Source organism: Hesperophylax consimilis, chromosome 22, assembly GCF_061612785.1.
Source record: "Hesperophylax consimilis isolate HC1 chromosome 22, BYU_Hcon_1.0, whole genome shotgun sequence".
Classification (NCBI taxonomy): Eukaryota; Metazoa; Arthropoda; class Insecta; order Trichoptera; family Limnephilidae; genus Hesperophylax; species Hesperophylax consimilis.
The window spans coordinates 7,551,775-7,565,907 of NC_142857.1; the positions used below are offsets into that span (position 1 = coordinate 7,551,775).

Here is a 14,133-nt window from a genome sequence, read left to right on the forward strand (position 1 = left end):
TTTGACAAGGCAAATTCAACTGCAAATCTATCCAATACACACGGCAGTACCTCACATATTTTTATACACGGCTTCTCCACTTACGTCATTAAAATTCTGACTTTATTTTAAGGTATTGTCTGGTCTTAAGACATTTTTAATGTTAAAACTAAATTTATGCCAGTATTTTTAGGTTATTTTGAGAAAGTGTAAGATGAAATTACTCATTACTCAAATATTTTATAGTTATATTATTAGAATTGCATTATTTTACACCAAAAATTTTGGAAAACCATCACCACTTTCATATGTTATTCAAGATTTTAAATTATTTTTACGAATTTGTATTTTTTCCATTTTATTGTCTCCTGTAAATTTTTCATTTTGTGGCTTGAATGGTTTTACTAAACCACAGTCGATATGTTGCTGGCCGAGAAAATATTTGTCTCAATATCTGCCTTTCTAAATTATAGTCGATTTTGAGATGATCAGAAATTTTTCTTTCGAATAAACACAGTTAGTAACCTTGAAAGATTGAAAAAAATAAAATAAAATAAAAAATTATTGTTTATAGCAAGGTACTTCATCACCATCCCCCCCAGGGTTTCAGCCTTACAACGTAGCCCAAATGGGGATACCATAGTCTTACTGCCTCCGGTTAACAGGGAGCAGTTGGGACTCTTGTGAGGTGTTTATTTTAAGGCGACATAAGACTCCAATAACCGGTATTTTTTTTACGCTCCCATTTTAATTATTTATGATGAACGTATTACTAAAATCACATATGTTTCTAGAGGGATCCCTAGGGATGTAAGTTATTTATATTTCAGATTAATAAAAATAGGACCTTACCATTAAAATACGTTATGTAAAACAGTTTTAAAATTTTATAAAACGTTTTCCAACTATAAAGTTAGCGGTAAGCACCAGATCCCTTTAGAAACATTTGAGTTTTTATTAATACGTTCATCAGAAATAATTAAAATAAAACCCTCGGAAAGATCGAATTTCTAGTCCTGCTAATTCGACCACAAGTCCGTCCATAATATAGTTTTTATAAGACTGCATCACTTATCTCGTTAAGATTCCCACTTTATTTTAGAGATTAAAGCAAATTCAACCGTAGGTCTGTACAATACACCAGGGCCGCGCGTCGCTTATTTTTGAGCACTTCTTCTTCACTTACGTCGTTAAGATTTTGGCTTGTAATGACATACCAGTTAGATTTTATATTTACAATCATTGCCTCGAGTATTTATGAAATATAAGAACTACGGCGGCAAAGTAGGTATTTTTGAAATGTGTATTTCTTTTGTTTTATTTTTTGGCAGATGTCGTAATCTTGATTAATATAACTTTGCCGTAGACATAACGAGTGGTATATTATGGTATCTATCAGAAATGTAAAAACCTTTAAAATTCAACTGTGCGATAACCCATCAAAATGTACTTATTGCCCTACCCCGTTGCTTGTTTGCAGATTGCTGCGGGAGTATTAATTTCCTGATATTGTACAGCTACATGGTTCCAGCGATGCATATTAGTTTTTGTAGTGCAATCGGCCACCCACCACCCACCACCCACCGGTTAAGCTCCCCTGCACACTATGCAGGGGTAAACAAATAGTTCTGTTGTGGTACTGATTAAACCATTGAAACTACACGTGTACTCTCGTGTATTACATGTGCATTCGTTTAGTTTACACGTGGTACAAGATTATTTTGTCGGACACATCAGTTTAGAATCGCTGCCCAACTTCTGCACAGCTGGATAACACAGGTTGATGGCGTTTTGCTTTTTCTCTTGTTGTAATATCAACTCGTGCACAACCCCACTGAGATACAACCTGGATTCTAATTCCCGCTGCATTCATTCCCCGGCGGGATTGATAAGGTCCAAGGAGCGACGCCTGAGTCCCTAGACTGGCTCACTGACCTTGATATTCCACTCTGACCCCCCCACCATACGAAAGAAGAATCTCTTAAGTTTTATAGACGTTAGACAAAAATGTGGTTTAAGTTGACGTTGACAAATAAACAAAATGTTATTATGTTTACTGTACACACAGCGGAATAACTCCGCTGTGGTATAACTTGCCTAGTGAAGATTCAAGATTTCACTCCTTCCTCTCATTTTGAAGATTGCCTTTGTGTCACATCCCCAAAATATCTGCGATATTAAAGGTTGTTTTATCTATTTATCCTAACTGGTTTATTTAATCTCGTGTAATATCTAACCCGGCCAAATATCCGGTGTCCCCACTCTGGACCCGATTCTGTTTTATTTTCTGAATATCCACATTAATCGTCATCTTCAAAGGTAGTCCAAATCACTACTTAGCATAAACACATCGGTAAAGGTTTAATCGACAAAGTTGGCAATTTGTCATCGTTTCCGAGTACGACTGTGCATCGCCAACCAACAAAGAAGTGCTTATACTAAATATCTTTGATTTAGTCGAAAATAAGCCTCAAAAACTAACATTTAAAATTTTGCAATAAGACAATAAAGTTTGAGTCATTGGGTGATTTTTGGAAAATTTATGAAGAGCAAAATATGTCCGGAATCTTGCCACTGCAGTGGATGTTAACGATGTTATATAGTTGAAATATTTGCACTGGGAGCCGGGAGAAGGTAAAATTGATTCATTGGAAAGGAATATGGAAAGTTTCGAGGTTTCGAGGTTATTTATTTTGATTCCGATTGTAGTCAAGAGGAAAGATTCATAGTTATTTATAACTGAAGAAATTTGATGTCATTTTTGTCACGGATTTATAGTGTTCATCTGTCTACCAACCTTTGTATTCGTATGCTTACTTTATGGCCTCCTTAGTCAAGGGGTAAGACTCTCTACTAAACTTCGGAGGTAGCGAGTTCAGCGGGCGGTAATCGGAACGCGTAAATATAAAAACAATAGAAATTGTAAGAATATACATTTATAGAGTGGGATATACTCTTTGTATCGCCCTGGTGTAAAACCACCATTCAGAATTGAAATGTTGCTTGAAATTACTTTAACCGTGTTTTGTGTCTAGATCTGAATAGTCAGGTACTTTCTCTACTACATCGCCTGCCCGTCTCCTCTATCTTAAATCTGACAAAATACCCCAATTGGGGATGCCATAGTCTCACTGACTCCAGATGGTTGGGATCAGTTGGGACAAGGTTGCCAGCTCCTGTTTTCTGAATTAGAGGATTTGATATGATTAAATAAAGGACATATGATGAAAATAAAGGACATCGATATTTTTTTAATAAAATGCTGTTATGGTATCAGTAGTTACATTTATTAATAAAAAAACAATGTTAATACACAATGTTAATCGAAGCCAAGTAAGTAGTACGACCTTAATTAGTCATTTTGCATTTAAAGTAATAAATAAAGTTAATACTTGGTATTACTTTTGGCTTTTAATGTATCAATATTTAACTTATTTCGGTTTTGGTCCACGTATTCGTACACAAGAAAAAAATCCTTTCGGCTTGGGCATTAGAAACGGGGATGGAAAATACGTATTGTATTATTTTTAGCAGATTCTTGTTTTCATCCGTAGATTTGAGAATCTGAATCCAAATTTCAAGAACATTTTCTTATCGTCTATATTTTTTGTCAGGAGAGGCTTTAATATACAGAACTCTTCATACAATGCATCAAGGTTAATATTAGGTATCTGTAGTTTTGATAAAATGATGCACAAATCCTGGAACTTAATTTCTTTCGTCAGTGTCAGCGGCTGCAAACAATGGAAATTACTGTTTTCTGAGAAATCGAATCGCGATTCTATATATGTCAGTACATTTTGATACCACTCCAAAAATATAGTAGTGTATTTTTCAGCCTGAGAAGTAGACAATTTTCGAAGAATTTGCTGGACTGCCATTCCAAAAAAGGCATCTTCAATTCAATTTACTTGCGTACAGACGAAATAACACGCTCTCTAACGTCGCGCGTCACCTCACCTAGCAGAGGAAATAGGCGCCGAGCAATATTTGCCCGACCGTGTTCCCCTCCCCCGCATTTCGACTCAGCCGCCCGCGCCGCGCCGCCGCCCGCCGCCTCGCAGCACATCGCGCGAAATCACGCTGATTCATTTATTTTTTTCCAAATTAAACGACAAAGTATTGTCCTCTATTGAAGATTTTAAATTAGAGGACAAGATCAATTTTTGGGTCGGAAATAGAGGACGTCCTTTAAAATAAAGGACGTCTGGCAACCCTAGTTGGGACCCTTGAGCGGTATAAAAATAAAAATTGTAGAAAATTTAACAAATTATTATAAGAAATAATTATTAGCCTGAAACACCCATTTATATGGGTGGATATAATAGAAAAAATAATTGCCACCGTCTGGAATCGAACCCGCAGCCTTCTGATTGCCGGTCAGGCGCACTAGCCACTATGCTACTTCAGCTTATTTTCAACCCGTCAAATAATGCGATTAATACTACTATTTTATTCTTATTAGATTTTTTCACCTGAAAAACAACCATCTTTATTTTTGTCGTCGAGATATATTATATCATCATTTAAGGCGATGCACTACGTAGTAATTTAAAATCATGTGTTATTGGTTGGAAAATTTGGTGGCCTAGAAATGTTTCAAATGCTTTAATTAAATACTGTGAGTAGAATACATCTTGGCCTTTGAAATAATTGAGTATTTTTTTTAATAAGTCTTTTTATAAGCCCAGAAAAAAATAATGTATAAGGCCTATGAAAACTGCTTTAAAGTTCAAAATCTCCTACTTACGAACCCATTTTCGGTTATAATTTTATTGTATAATGTGGCACATTCAGTTATTTATAAAATGATCAAAAAAAAAATATTTATGTCTGAACATCCACAAAATAAAAAAAGGCCCTTTTTGGCCATGTTTTTTTCTTGCATAATTTAAAACAGGCGGATGGTGTTAAGCGGGAATTTAAACCTTATCGCCATCTACGTAAGGGTTGGTATTGATAGCGGCTCAATTTAAAATATGACACGACGTAGTGCATCGCCTTAAGGGTGAAATATTTTGACATGTCCAATATTATTATTATTTTAAAGATAAACTAATGTTTACAAGACAGGGTTTTTATTCAAAGCACAAAGAATAAAAAATTATTTTAAGTAATATTTATAAGGGTGTTGAAAACAAAAAAAAAATTGTTCGTTTTCGCATGTTCCGCATACCAGCGGTTGACAAACTGGCCATTCTCTATTTCCGTATTGCGGTTGTGTAGGTCGGTTGGTTTGTTTCATGCCCCTGACACTATTTGACATCACAAAGGAATCTGCTAATTGTTCATCAGGATCAAGTACTGGACTTCTAGCGCGGGCTAGAGACACGGTTAGAGCAGAGGATAGTCGACGGGGGATGGCTGCGAACAGACAATTACCTAGTGCAGAGAGTGCGGGCACAGAAACCAGAGAGCGCTTATAAGCGAAATGGAGTACTATCATATGTATTTAAATTTATACACCAGCCAATCATGATGCGTGGAGCGCGGGAGGTGACGTCACCATCTCCATTTGCGCGCAATTTTTACAATTGCGCGCAAATTGCTGGCTGCTAACAAAAGTTCGGGCTTGTATCCAAAATGTTATATTTTTTTACACGATTTTTTCAGACTCTTTTACAAATGTATCATAATTTACCTCACTCAATTTTAGCGTTGCAACGCCAGGCAGTTCGTTTAAAAACAAACATTCAGGTCCTGCACAGAAAAAGTCCCACAATAGACTGCGCTGCAAACTTACCGAACTTTAATGTTCTGTGCGTGGTCTGGTTTCAATGTGCGCTCTTTGGTATTCAATGTACGACTGATTTCGTAGCTTATTCAAAGCATTCTCAAAATATGGTCACGTGGTTTGACTCCAGCTCGTGGAAATGATACCCGGATTTCATGTTAGGACAAATCTATCAATTTCGATGTCTATGAATAATATTTATTGAGTTTTCCTATTAACCAGCATCTTACGAAGATTGAGCTGAAAAAAATACTTAGATGCCAAAAAAATAATTGAAAGTTCAATTTTGTTTTGACAAGTAGCTTTGTATCAGATGACAGACAATTTTAAATGAACATTTCTTTTACAAGAAACGGAGTTAAAGTTAATGTTGGTACTCGCTGTGGGTATCGAACTGGATCTGTCCAATCCATGCTATCTAGCACCATTAATTGGGATTGTAGTTAGTTTGAGGTGATTTTATTAAAAAGGTACGCTATAAAAATTTGACCATATAAATATGGTGTCCGGAAACTTCAGTACAAGCTGAAAACTGGTGAATCAGAAATCGATTATGGGGTATGACTTTTTTGTTTTGAGCTTTCGTCAAAGGTGGTAATTTTTTGAATCAAATTAAAAAAAAAAATTGGACGCAAGGGGGTTAATTTTTAAAATGCATCGAAGCTTTTACCCGGCTCCAACGTATTTATTTGCCGAAAAAATGGAAAAATGTGATGTACATCAACCAGTCTTAGCTTTTACTGAGACAGGTTAACTAAAAATAATAAAAAAATATGGTTTACATTTTACAAGGATAACTTGATTTTGACTTTTATAAGAAATCTTAAATTAAATTAAGAGGTGTTATTTTAAATAGCCCGCTATTTCGGTAGATGTTACCTTTGAAGCAGTCATTTTTTAACATTTGACAAGTAGAAACTACGCCATTAATAAAAATGGAACGATACACGCTTCAAAAACTCGCTGAAATTATTAAAATTCACTTGATTGAATCAAATTCAAATCATCTTGAGTGATGAGGCACATTTCAACCTCGGTGGCTTTGTCAACAAGCAAAATTGTCGCATCTGGGGCTCGGAAAAACCAAGAGTTATTGTTGAAAAGCCTCTCTTTCTTCAACGTGTGACTGTTTGGTACGGTTTATGGTCCGTCGGAGTCATTGGACCTTACTTTTTCGAAATTGAGACTGAAGCAACAGTAACGGTGAATGGATCGCTAGAGAGATGATTAATGATTTTTTATGGCCGGAATTGGATGATATTGATCTGGACAACGTTTACTTTCAACAAAACGGCGCTACGTGCCACACAAGCAACGAAACCATTGATGTTTTACGATTGAATATCATAATAACACTGCTTATTGGAAAACCCTGTATTATGAGTATAAACAACGTAACATTAAAAAATTTATATGTATTAACAAATTTTGTAGCAATTTTAACTAAAAACAAATTTTTTTAAAAACCAAAACATCAGAACAAAGACAATTCATTATACCTATCTCCTAAAATATTCAACCTTCTTCCTGATAAAAACCGAAACCCATCTCTATACTTTCAAAAACAAATAACGCTATGCACCATAAAATCTGCAATACATTTTTTTAATTTATTTTATATATATAAATAACAAACAATACATAACAAAACGAACCTTTGTCTGTCGAACTGGGAAGGATTCCCTTTTGAGGACAGCTAAATTGTGTATGTAGTACATATATTTTCCCAAAATTGTTATGAGATGTCTTACTGACAGCCCTGTTTCAATAGAGCTAACTCTTAGTTCTCAGCAAATTCAACCAAATTCAATATTGAAGGTAACAATAACCTCAATACTAAACTACTGTACGGATTGAAAATAAAAATGCTATTGTACCTATGTATACCAGATGTTATTCTTGTTTAATTTTCAACATAATTTCTCAGTAATTATTCTGTTTCACATAATACTGTTTCGCTCCTGTGAACCACTGTAAACATAAATCATGTATATTGTAAAAGCCTTTTACGGCGTCTAAATAAATAAATAAATAATATTCTTACAATGAAATAGCGATGCTGCCAAAACAAATTTCGGGAACATTGTTGATTGCATCCGAAGTAACAGGATGGTTTCTTTATTTATTTATTTATTTAATACATGTTACATTGTTTTGAAATTTACATAAAGTAGATATAATGAATCACCATACTAGGCGGCTGCCTGTTTCATGGTGACCAATTGAGTGTAATTACTTTGTATGAAAATGAAATCTAGTGTAAACATATGAAATTAGTAACTATAGATGAAGGTAAAATTTTGGAAAAATTGTAATAAAAAGTAGAAGATAGAAATTAGAAAGGAGAAAGAAGTAAATTAGCATTAGATTGTAAAAATGTACATAGTTATGTATATAATTTTTAATATGTGTGCATGCAAGCACACATGTGTATATAGCAGCAGACATACCTATATACATATAACAACACATGTATACAACACCCATATGACGCATCCTCACGCATATAAACAATATATACACCTCTATCTGAGTACTTGGAATAGGCTACTAACACTATAACAATCACACATCAAAAAATCCCCGAGCGCTTTCCTGAAACTGTCATATTTGGCTATTCATTTTATTTCTAACGTTAAATTATTGAATAGTTTTGGAGCAAGAAAGTTAAATTGTCTTTGTGCCATTGAGGTTTTTATTGGAGGAATATTATAATTGGATTTGTTGGAATATCTTGTATTATGGGTCGATTCAAAAATATTTTTTTTCGTATGTTTGAATTTATAGTAGGAGGATATGTTTTTGACATATAAGGATTTTATGTTGAGTACTTTGAAGTCGTTAAATAAGTCCTTCGTGGGGTGAATATAGTGTACTTTGTAAATAGTCCGCATTATCAATTTTTGAGCTTTAATTAATGGATCTAATATCGTGTTAGAGCATCCTCCCCAGACTACTATACCGTAAGATATAATTGATTGGCATAAAGAAAAGTATACCGTTTTTAGTGTATTTTTATTTAGAATATTTCGTAATGACCTGAAGATATATGCCAGTTTCCGTATACGGTTTGTAACATTTATTACGTGATCTTCCCATCGTAGTTTATTGTCAATTATTACACCCAAATATTTAATGGAATCTACTCGTTCTAGTGGATTGCACAGACAACTAGAGTTATCTCTACAAGAATGTATTTTTAGTGTACGATTGATTGAAGGCTGACTCGGAATATTAAGACTAAACGTTATATATTTCGTTTTAGTTATGTTTAGGGTGAGTAGATTATCATCCAACCACTGTTTAATAATTTGCAATGTTAGATCCGCTCTATGAAATGTTTCTTCCCATGTCTTACTTTTTAGTACTAGGGCAGTGTCATCGGCGAAAGTGATTATATTGCCATCAATAATAGATAGTTTACATAAGTCATTGATATAAATGAGAAAAAGTGTGGGACCGAGTACACTGCCCTGTGGCACACCAAAGTTAATGCTAGTTGAGTGGGATGGTTTATGCGATGGTAGCTTAACACATTGCTTTCTGTCTGTGAGGTACGATTTGAACCAATCAAATGCCTTATTCTTTATTCCGATTTTTTTGAGCTTGGCTAGAAGGATTGGATGAGATACTGTATCAAATGCCTTAGCTAAATCCAGAAATACTGCCAAACATTTATCACCTTTGTCTAAGGCTTGTGTTATATGTGATGTTAGTTCTAAAATAGCTGAATCTGTATTTAGTCCTTCTCTAAAGCCATACTGGTTTGACGAGAGTATGTTATATTTTGTAAGATGGTCGATAAGTCTTTTTTTTACTATTTTTTCAATAATTTTTGATAGTGATGATAATATAGAAATTGGTCTGTAGTTTGTTATGTCAGTAGGATTTCCGGACTTAAAAATTGGTTGAACTAGGGCAAGTTTGAGTTTGTTTGGGAATCCACCTTTAGTGAGACTGAGGTTAATGATATGTACTAATGGATGGATTATAAAGGGTTCAACTGTTTTTAGTATAGTTGAGGAAATTTTGTCATCATTGCACGAATGAGAGGGCTTTAATTGTCTAATAGTTTGAGGAATTTCATCGTAGTTGGTCGGGTTTAAGGTGAGTATATTATCTCTTTCACTGGCACATTGATTGATAATGTCGGCAAGGGCATTTTCATCGGTTGATGTCTTATTTAAAATCTTTGATGCTAGATTTTTACCGATATTGCAAAAGTATTCATTTATGTGATTGGTCACAGTGTCTGGATGGTCATTTAGGGAGGTGTCTTGGCCGTTGATGTTTAATTTATTGATTGGTTGTACTGGGTGATCAGTGTTAGATATTTCTTTGACGATATTCCAAATTTGTTTGTTATTTATTTATTTATCCTTGAAAGAATCAGAAAGATGTCATTTATTAGCAGGGTCAATTTGGATAACATTAGTAATTGCATTCAGAACAGATGAATGGTTTCTTTCGGGACATCACAAGTCTGAGATTCTTTCCAGGGCATTTTTGAGAACATTTACAATTGTATAGTTAGAATTTCCACGTTTATAAATCATCATAAGACATATGAATCCTATAGTACTTTTTTAGAATTTCTTAGGTGATAGAAATTACACATTACTAGACCAGAATATATGCCGTATGACATATGAATTTCCAATTTTAAAATGTCGAATCTTTATTTATTAAATGACTAGTCATTATTATACAGTAATCGTACTATACAGATTCGTAAATTTAAATCATAACAACAATGAAGATCAAGTATTAGGACCAAAAACAACCATTTTTTAACTTGAAATAAAAAGTGACTTTAGATCCTTATCTCTCATAAATATAAAATAGCCTTTTGGAATGTAAAAAATAAAATTTAACATAATATTATCAACGCTATTATATTTTTTTCTATCTAAGTACTTAAATAAGTACTAAAAAAAATTTTAATCAACCTTTTTTTTTTACTTTTTAGTTCATATTAGATATTTCAATCGTAACACCCATACATTCTACACACCAACCACCTATCTCTAATCTCCCTTCATACATCTTTCGCATTACTTATTCTATTTTCTCAATTAAATTATCATATCAAATATTTAGAACTAAATCAGAATTGTTTTTTTGTAACTGCTCCCACCCCTCTGGAACCAGTGAGACTGTGACATCCCCAATTGGGGCATGTTGTCAAGCTGAAAGTATTGGGGAGAGGAAGGAGATAGTTGGGAAAATAATCGGGTATTAAGATCTGGTGACCAAACTTGGCCAAACCCATTTCAAACAATATTTCAATTCTGAATAGAGGTCTTACTCCAGGGCGATACTAAGAGTATCTTCCACTCTCTAACGTGACATAATACTTTACATTATTTTTAATAAGTAATTTTTGAAATAATCTAAAAAGTTAGTTGCGCACGCCGAGGTTTGAACCCGCGACATCCGGCATGCTAGTCGAGAGCCTTACCTTAATTTAATCACTATTATTGGTGACCGGATAAATCATCAAAATGATAATTCATCACATCTTTACAAAGTTATATAAAGTCATGGAAAGTGATGAAACAAAAACTTTATTAACTGGGTTAAGTAGGTTAGGTTAGGTTAGGTTTAAATTTTTTTTTCATCGTTTCTAATTAATTTATATCACTTTTTAAAAGTGTGTTGAATTGTCACTGTGTTGAGTTATCATGGAACCCTATTATTGTATGCATAATATGAAAATTTTGATACTGCAAACTTCACCCGCCATAACACAGGGACATCCCTAGTTTAGCGGGTGAAATAATACAAAAAAATTAATCTACTGTACAATTTTTCATAAAAAAAATAATTAAAATGAAACAAATAAACCACTTAACATTCAAAAATCTGTTAATGAAAAAATTAGAAAATACACAGATTTAGGAAACGAAATAAAAAGAATTTGGCATTCTCATACTATAAAAATATTACCATTCGTTATTTCGGCTACTGGCATTATGCCTAGCTCTCTCATTAAAAATTTAGGCGTATTAGATCTATCAAAAAATTTATATATAAAGATGCAAAAGTCGGTCATTTTGAATACATGTAGGATAACGAAAGATTTTTTTAATATTTATGTTGAGGGATCAGTAGGATTTATAGGCCCTGTTAGAAGTACTACCGAGCCGAACCCTCTGATATGAAAATATCTGGAGTCGGTGAATTTTTTTTCCCATTTGATCTCTGGTGAGTTAACGTGTTGTTGTTCTTGTATTGTTTTGTATTTATTTTACTTATATAATGCACTTGCATAGTGTTGATTGACTAGCTGATCATTTGTGGAAAAGTGAGTGGAAGGGTTTAGTTTTTCCTATGGGGAAGATTTAACCCGGACAACAAAATCGGAAGCATAAAAAAATAAATAAAAAATATAAAGCATTCACAGTTTTCATTCATGTACAAATTTCAACATGAAGCATTCGTTAAAATAATCATAACTGTAAAAAACACAATTGTGTGACATCTATCGCATTGTGTGTGTATTTATCACGGAACTGTAAAAGCTACCGTAAAAGCTACTGTAAGCCTACCGCAAAGAAGCTGACCATTATTCACAGTTGGATGATAATGCTATGGGATGGGGCAAGTATGAACGTAGCGGGGCACGTTCGGGCAGTGTGGGGCGAACTGATGCATTTTCGGGTAAATTTGATCATTTTTTCGATTTCTTTGCACATTTTGTTGTCTGTAGTCGTGCTTTCTCTTGTCAACGATGGTAAATTTGTTACAATTTCAATTACAGTTATATAAAAATGAATGTTTCTTTGTTTGTGCACCACCATAGATTCAAAAAACTACTTCTAAGCTGGTACCAAGAGTGTTTACAGTTCAAGAATGGACGACGAGGAAGACTTAACTCATTATCTCTGACCTGGAATGAGATACGTAGTCAAATAGAAGTCGATATTATGTGGTTTTTTTAGAGTAACAATGTTATATACATTAGTGAATGCTAGACAATGTTGGGGAGAGACGTGGCACGATCAAATTAATCACACACTTAAGTTACACTGTAATCGTAAATTGACCGGACGGTGGCTGAGTTGACATCGCGTTTGGGTCCCACCCAGGCTTAGTGTGTTCAATTCCACGGCTGGCTAAGTCCTCCATCACAACACAAGCAACATTTTCCGCTTACTGTGGTGGTAGTAGGAGATTTTAAAATATTGTCAGGTTGTTCGTAACCCGGAAATGTTTGTATTTCTTTAAACAAATGTCAAAAAAATGTATATATGCAGGATGGCAAGGTATGGAGAGGAAAAGGATTACCAATGACTTAACATTGTACAAAACGTGAGATAATCTTAATGAACGAATACGAAAATACGATATTCACCAAGAACGTCGCCAAGAACCTGCTTCCATGAAAGACGAACTCCTTCTTCTGTTTTCAAAACAACAGTTCGACCTAGCACCATTTTCTTGCAATTCTTTGTTCGTTACGTTAAGTGACTTAGCAGGGGTGCCCTGGTTCATGAATTGAGGATTGTCTGAGTCTTGGCGGCTGATGCGTCGGGCTAGATTTGGAGACTGGTTGAGAGAGACCTTTTTACCTCTACAGCGGAACTCTCTCGACCCATCTTCTTGGACAACAACTGTGAGGGATGAATTCAATAGATTCCTATCCACCCCTCATACCTTTTTCCATCCCAAAACTTTCTCTCCTTCCTTTAAAAATTCCTCCACAGAGTATTACCAAATATGCCATAAGCCCTAAGGGTAATTATTTTCCTCGTGGCCTCCTGTGTACAAATAATGTAAAAAATTAAAAATACAAATTAAAAATGAATTATCGTAGAAATTCAATACTGAATTAACTGCGTCAATTTCATAACGCCACACAGTGGGCTGAAAATCGCCTTTCATAGACATAGAGACTTGAATTTTCAAGGGTATTTTTTTTTTGCTAGAAATGGATTCTGCTGATCATTACTATGCTATAAAATGTCGTACGAAGCAATTGCGTGTACAAATGAATGAGTTATAATTTTTTTAAGAAAAATTTGTATGGCGCTGACATTAAAAATGAGGCTATCTCTGGAATCATAAGGTTGGCCGTTCTATCTTTACACACAGATAATACAACTATTTATTTGTATTTTTTTGACATACTTCATATTGTGGCGCAAGGTGCGATTATTTTTTTTTAAATCCTCAAAGTTGAAAAAAACCCTTTTTAATGTTGATGATTCATTTAATGCTTAAATGCTTTTAGGCTTGCAGTGTAAATAAAATATTGTAAACTAGACAAAGCATACTCCTATGTAAAGCATTTAAGCATTAAAATGAATCTTCAACATAAAAAGTATTTTTTTCAACTTTGAGGATTTAAAAAAAAAAAATCACAAGTTTCGCCACAGTACAAAGTATGTCAAAAAAATACAAATAAATAGTAGTAT

At 34.1% G+C, this 14,133-nt stretch overlaps 1 protein-coding gene across 1 annotated transcript in view; it reads left to right on the top strand.

Moving 5' to 3' along the window:
* vex (somatomedin B and thrombospondin type 1 domain containing protein vexed) overlaps positions 1-14,133 on the top strand; it is a 457,064-nt gene that overhangs the window by 293,215 nt on the left and 149,716 nt on the right. Inside the window, exon 3 of the mRNA XM_089645413.1 lies at positions 3,121-3,123. Coding sequence (XP_089501539.1) covers positions 3,121-3,123 — 3 coding nt within the window. The remainder of the gene's footprint in view (positions 1-3,120; positions 3,124-14,133) is intronic.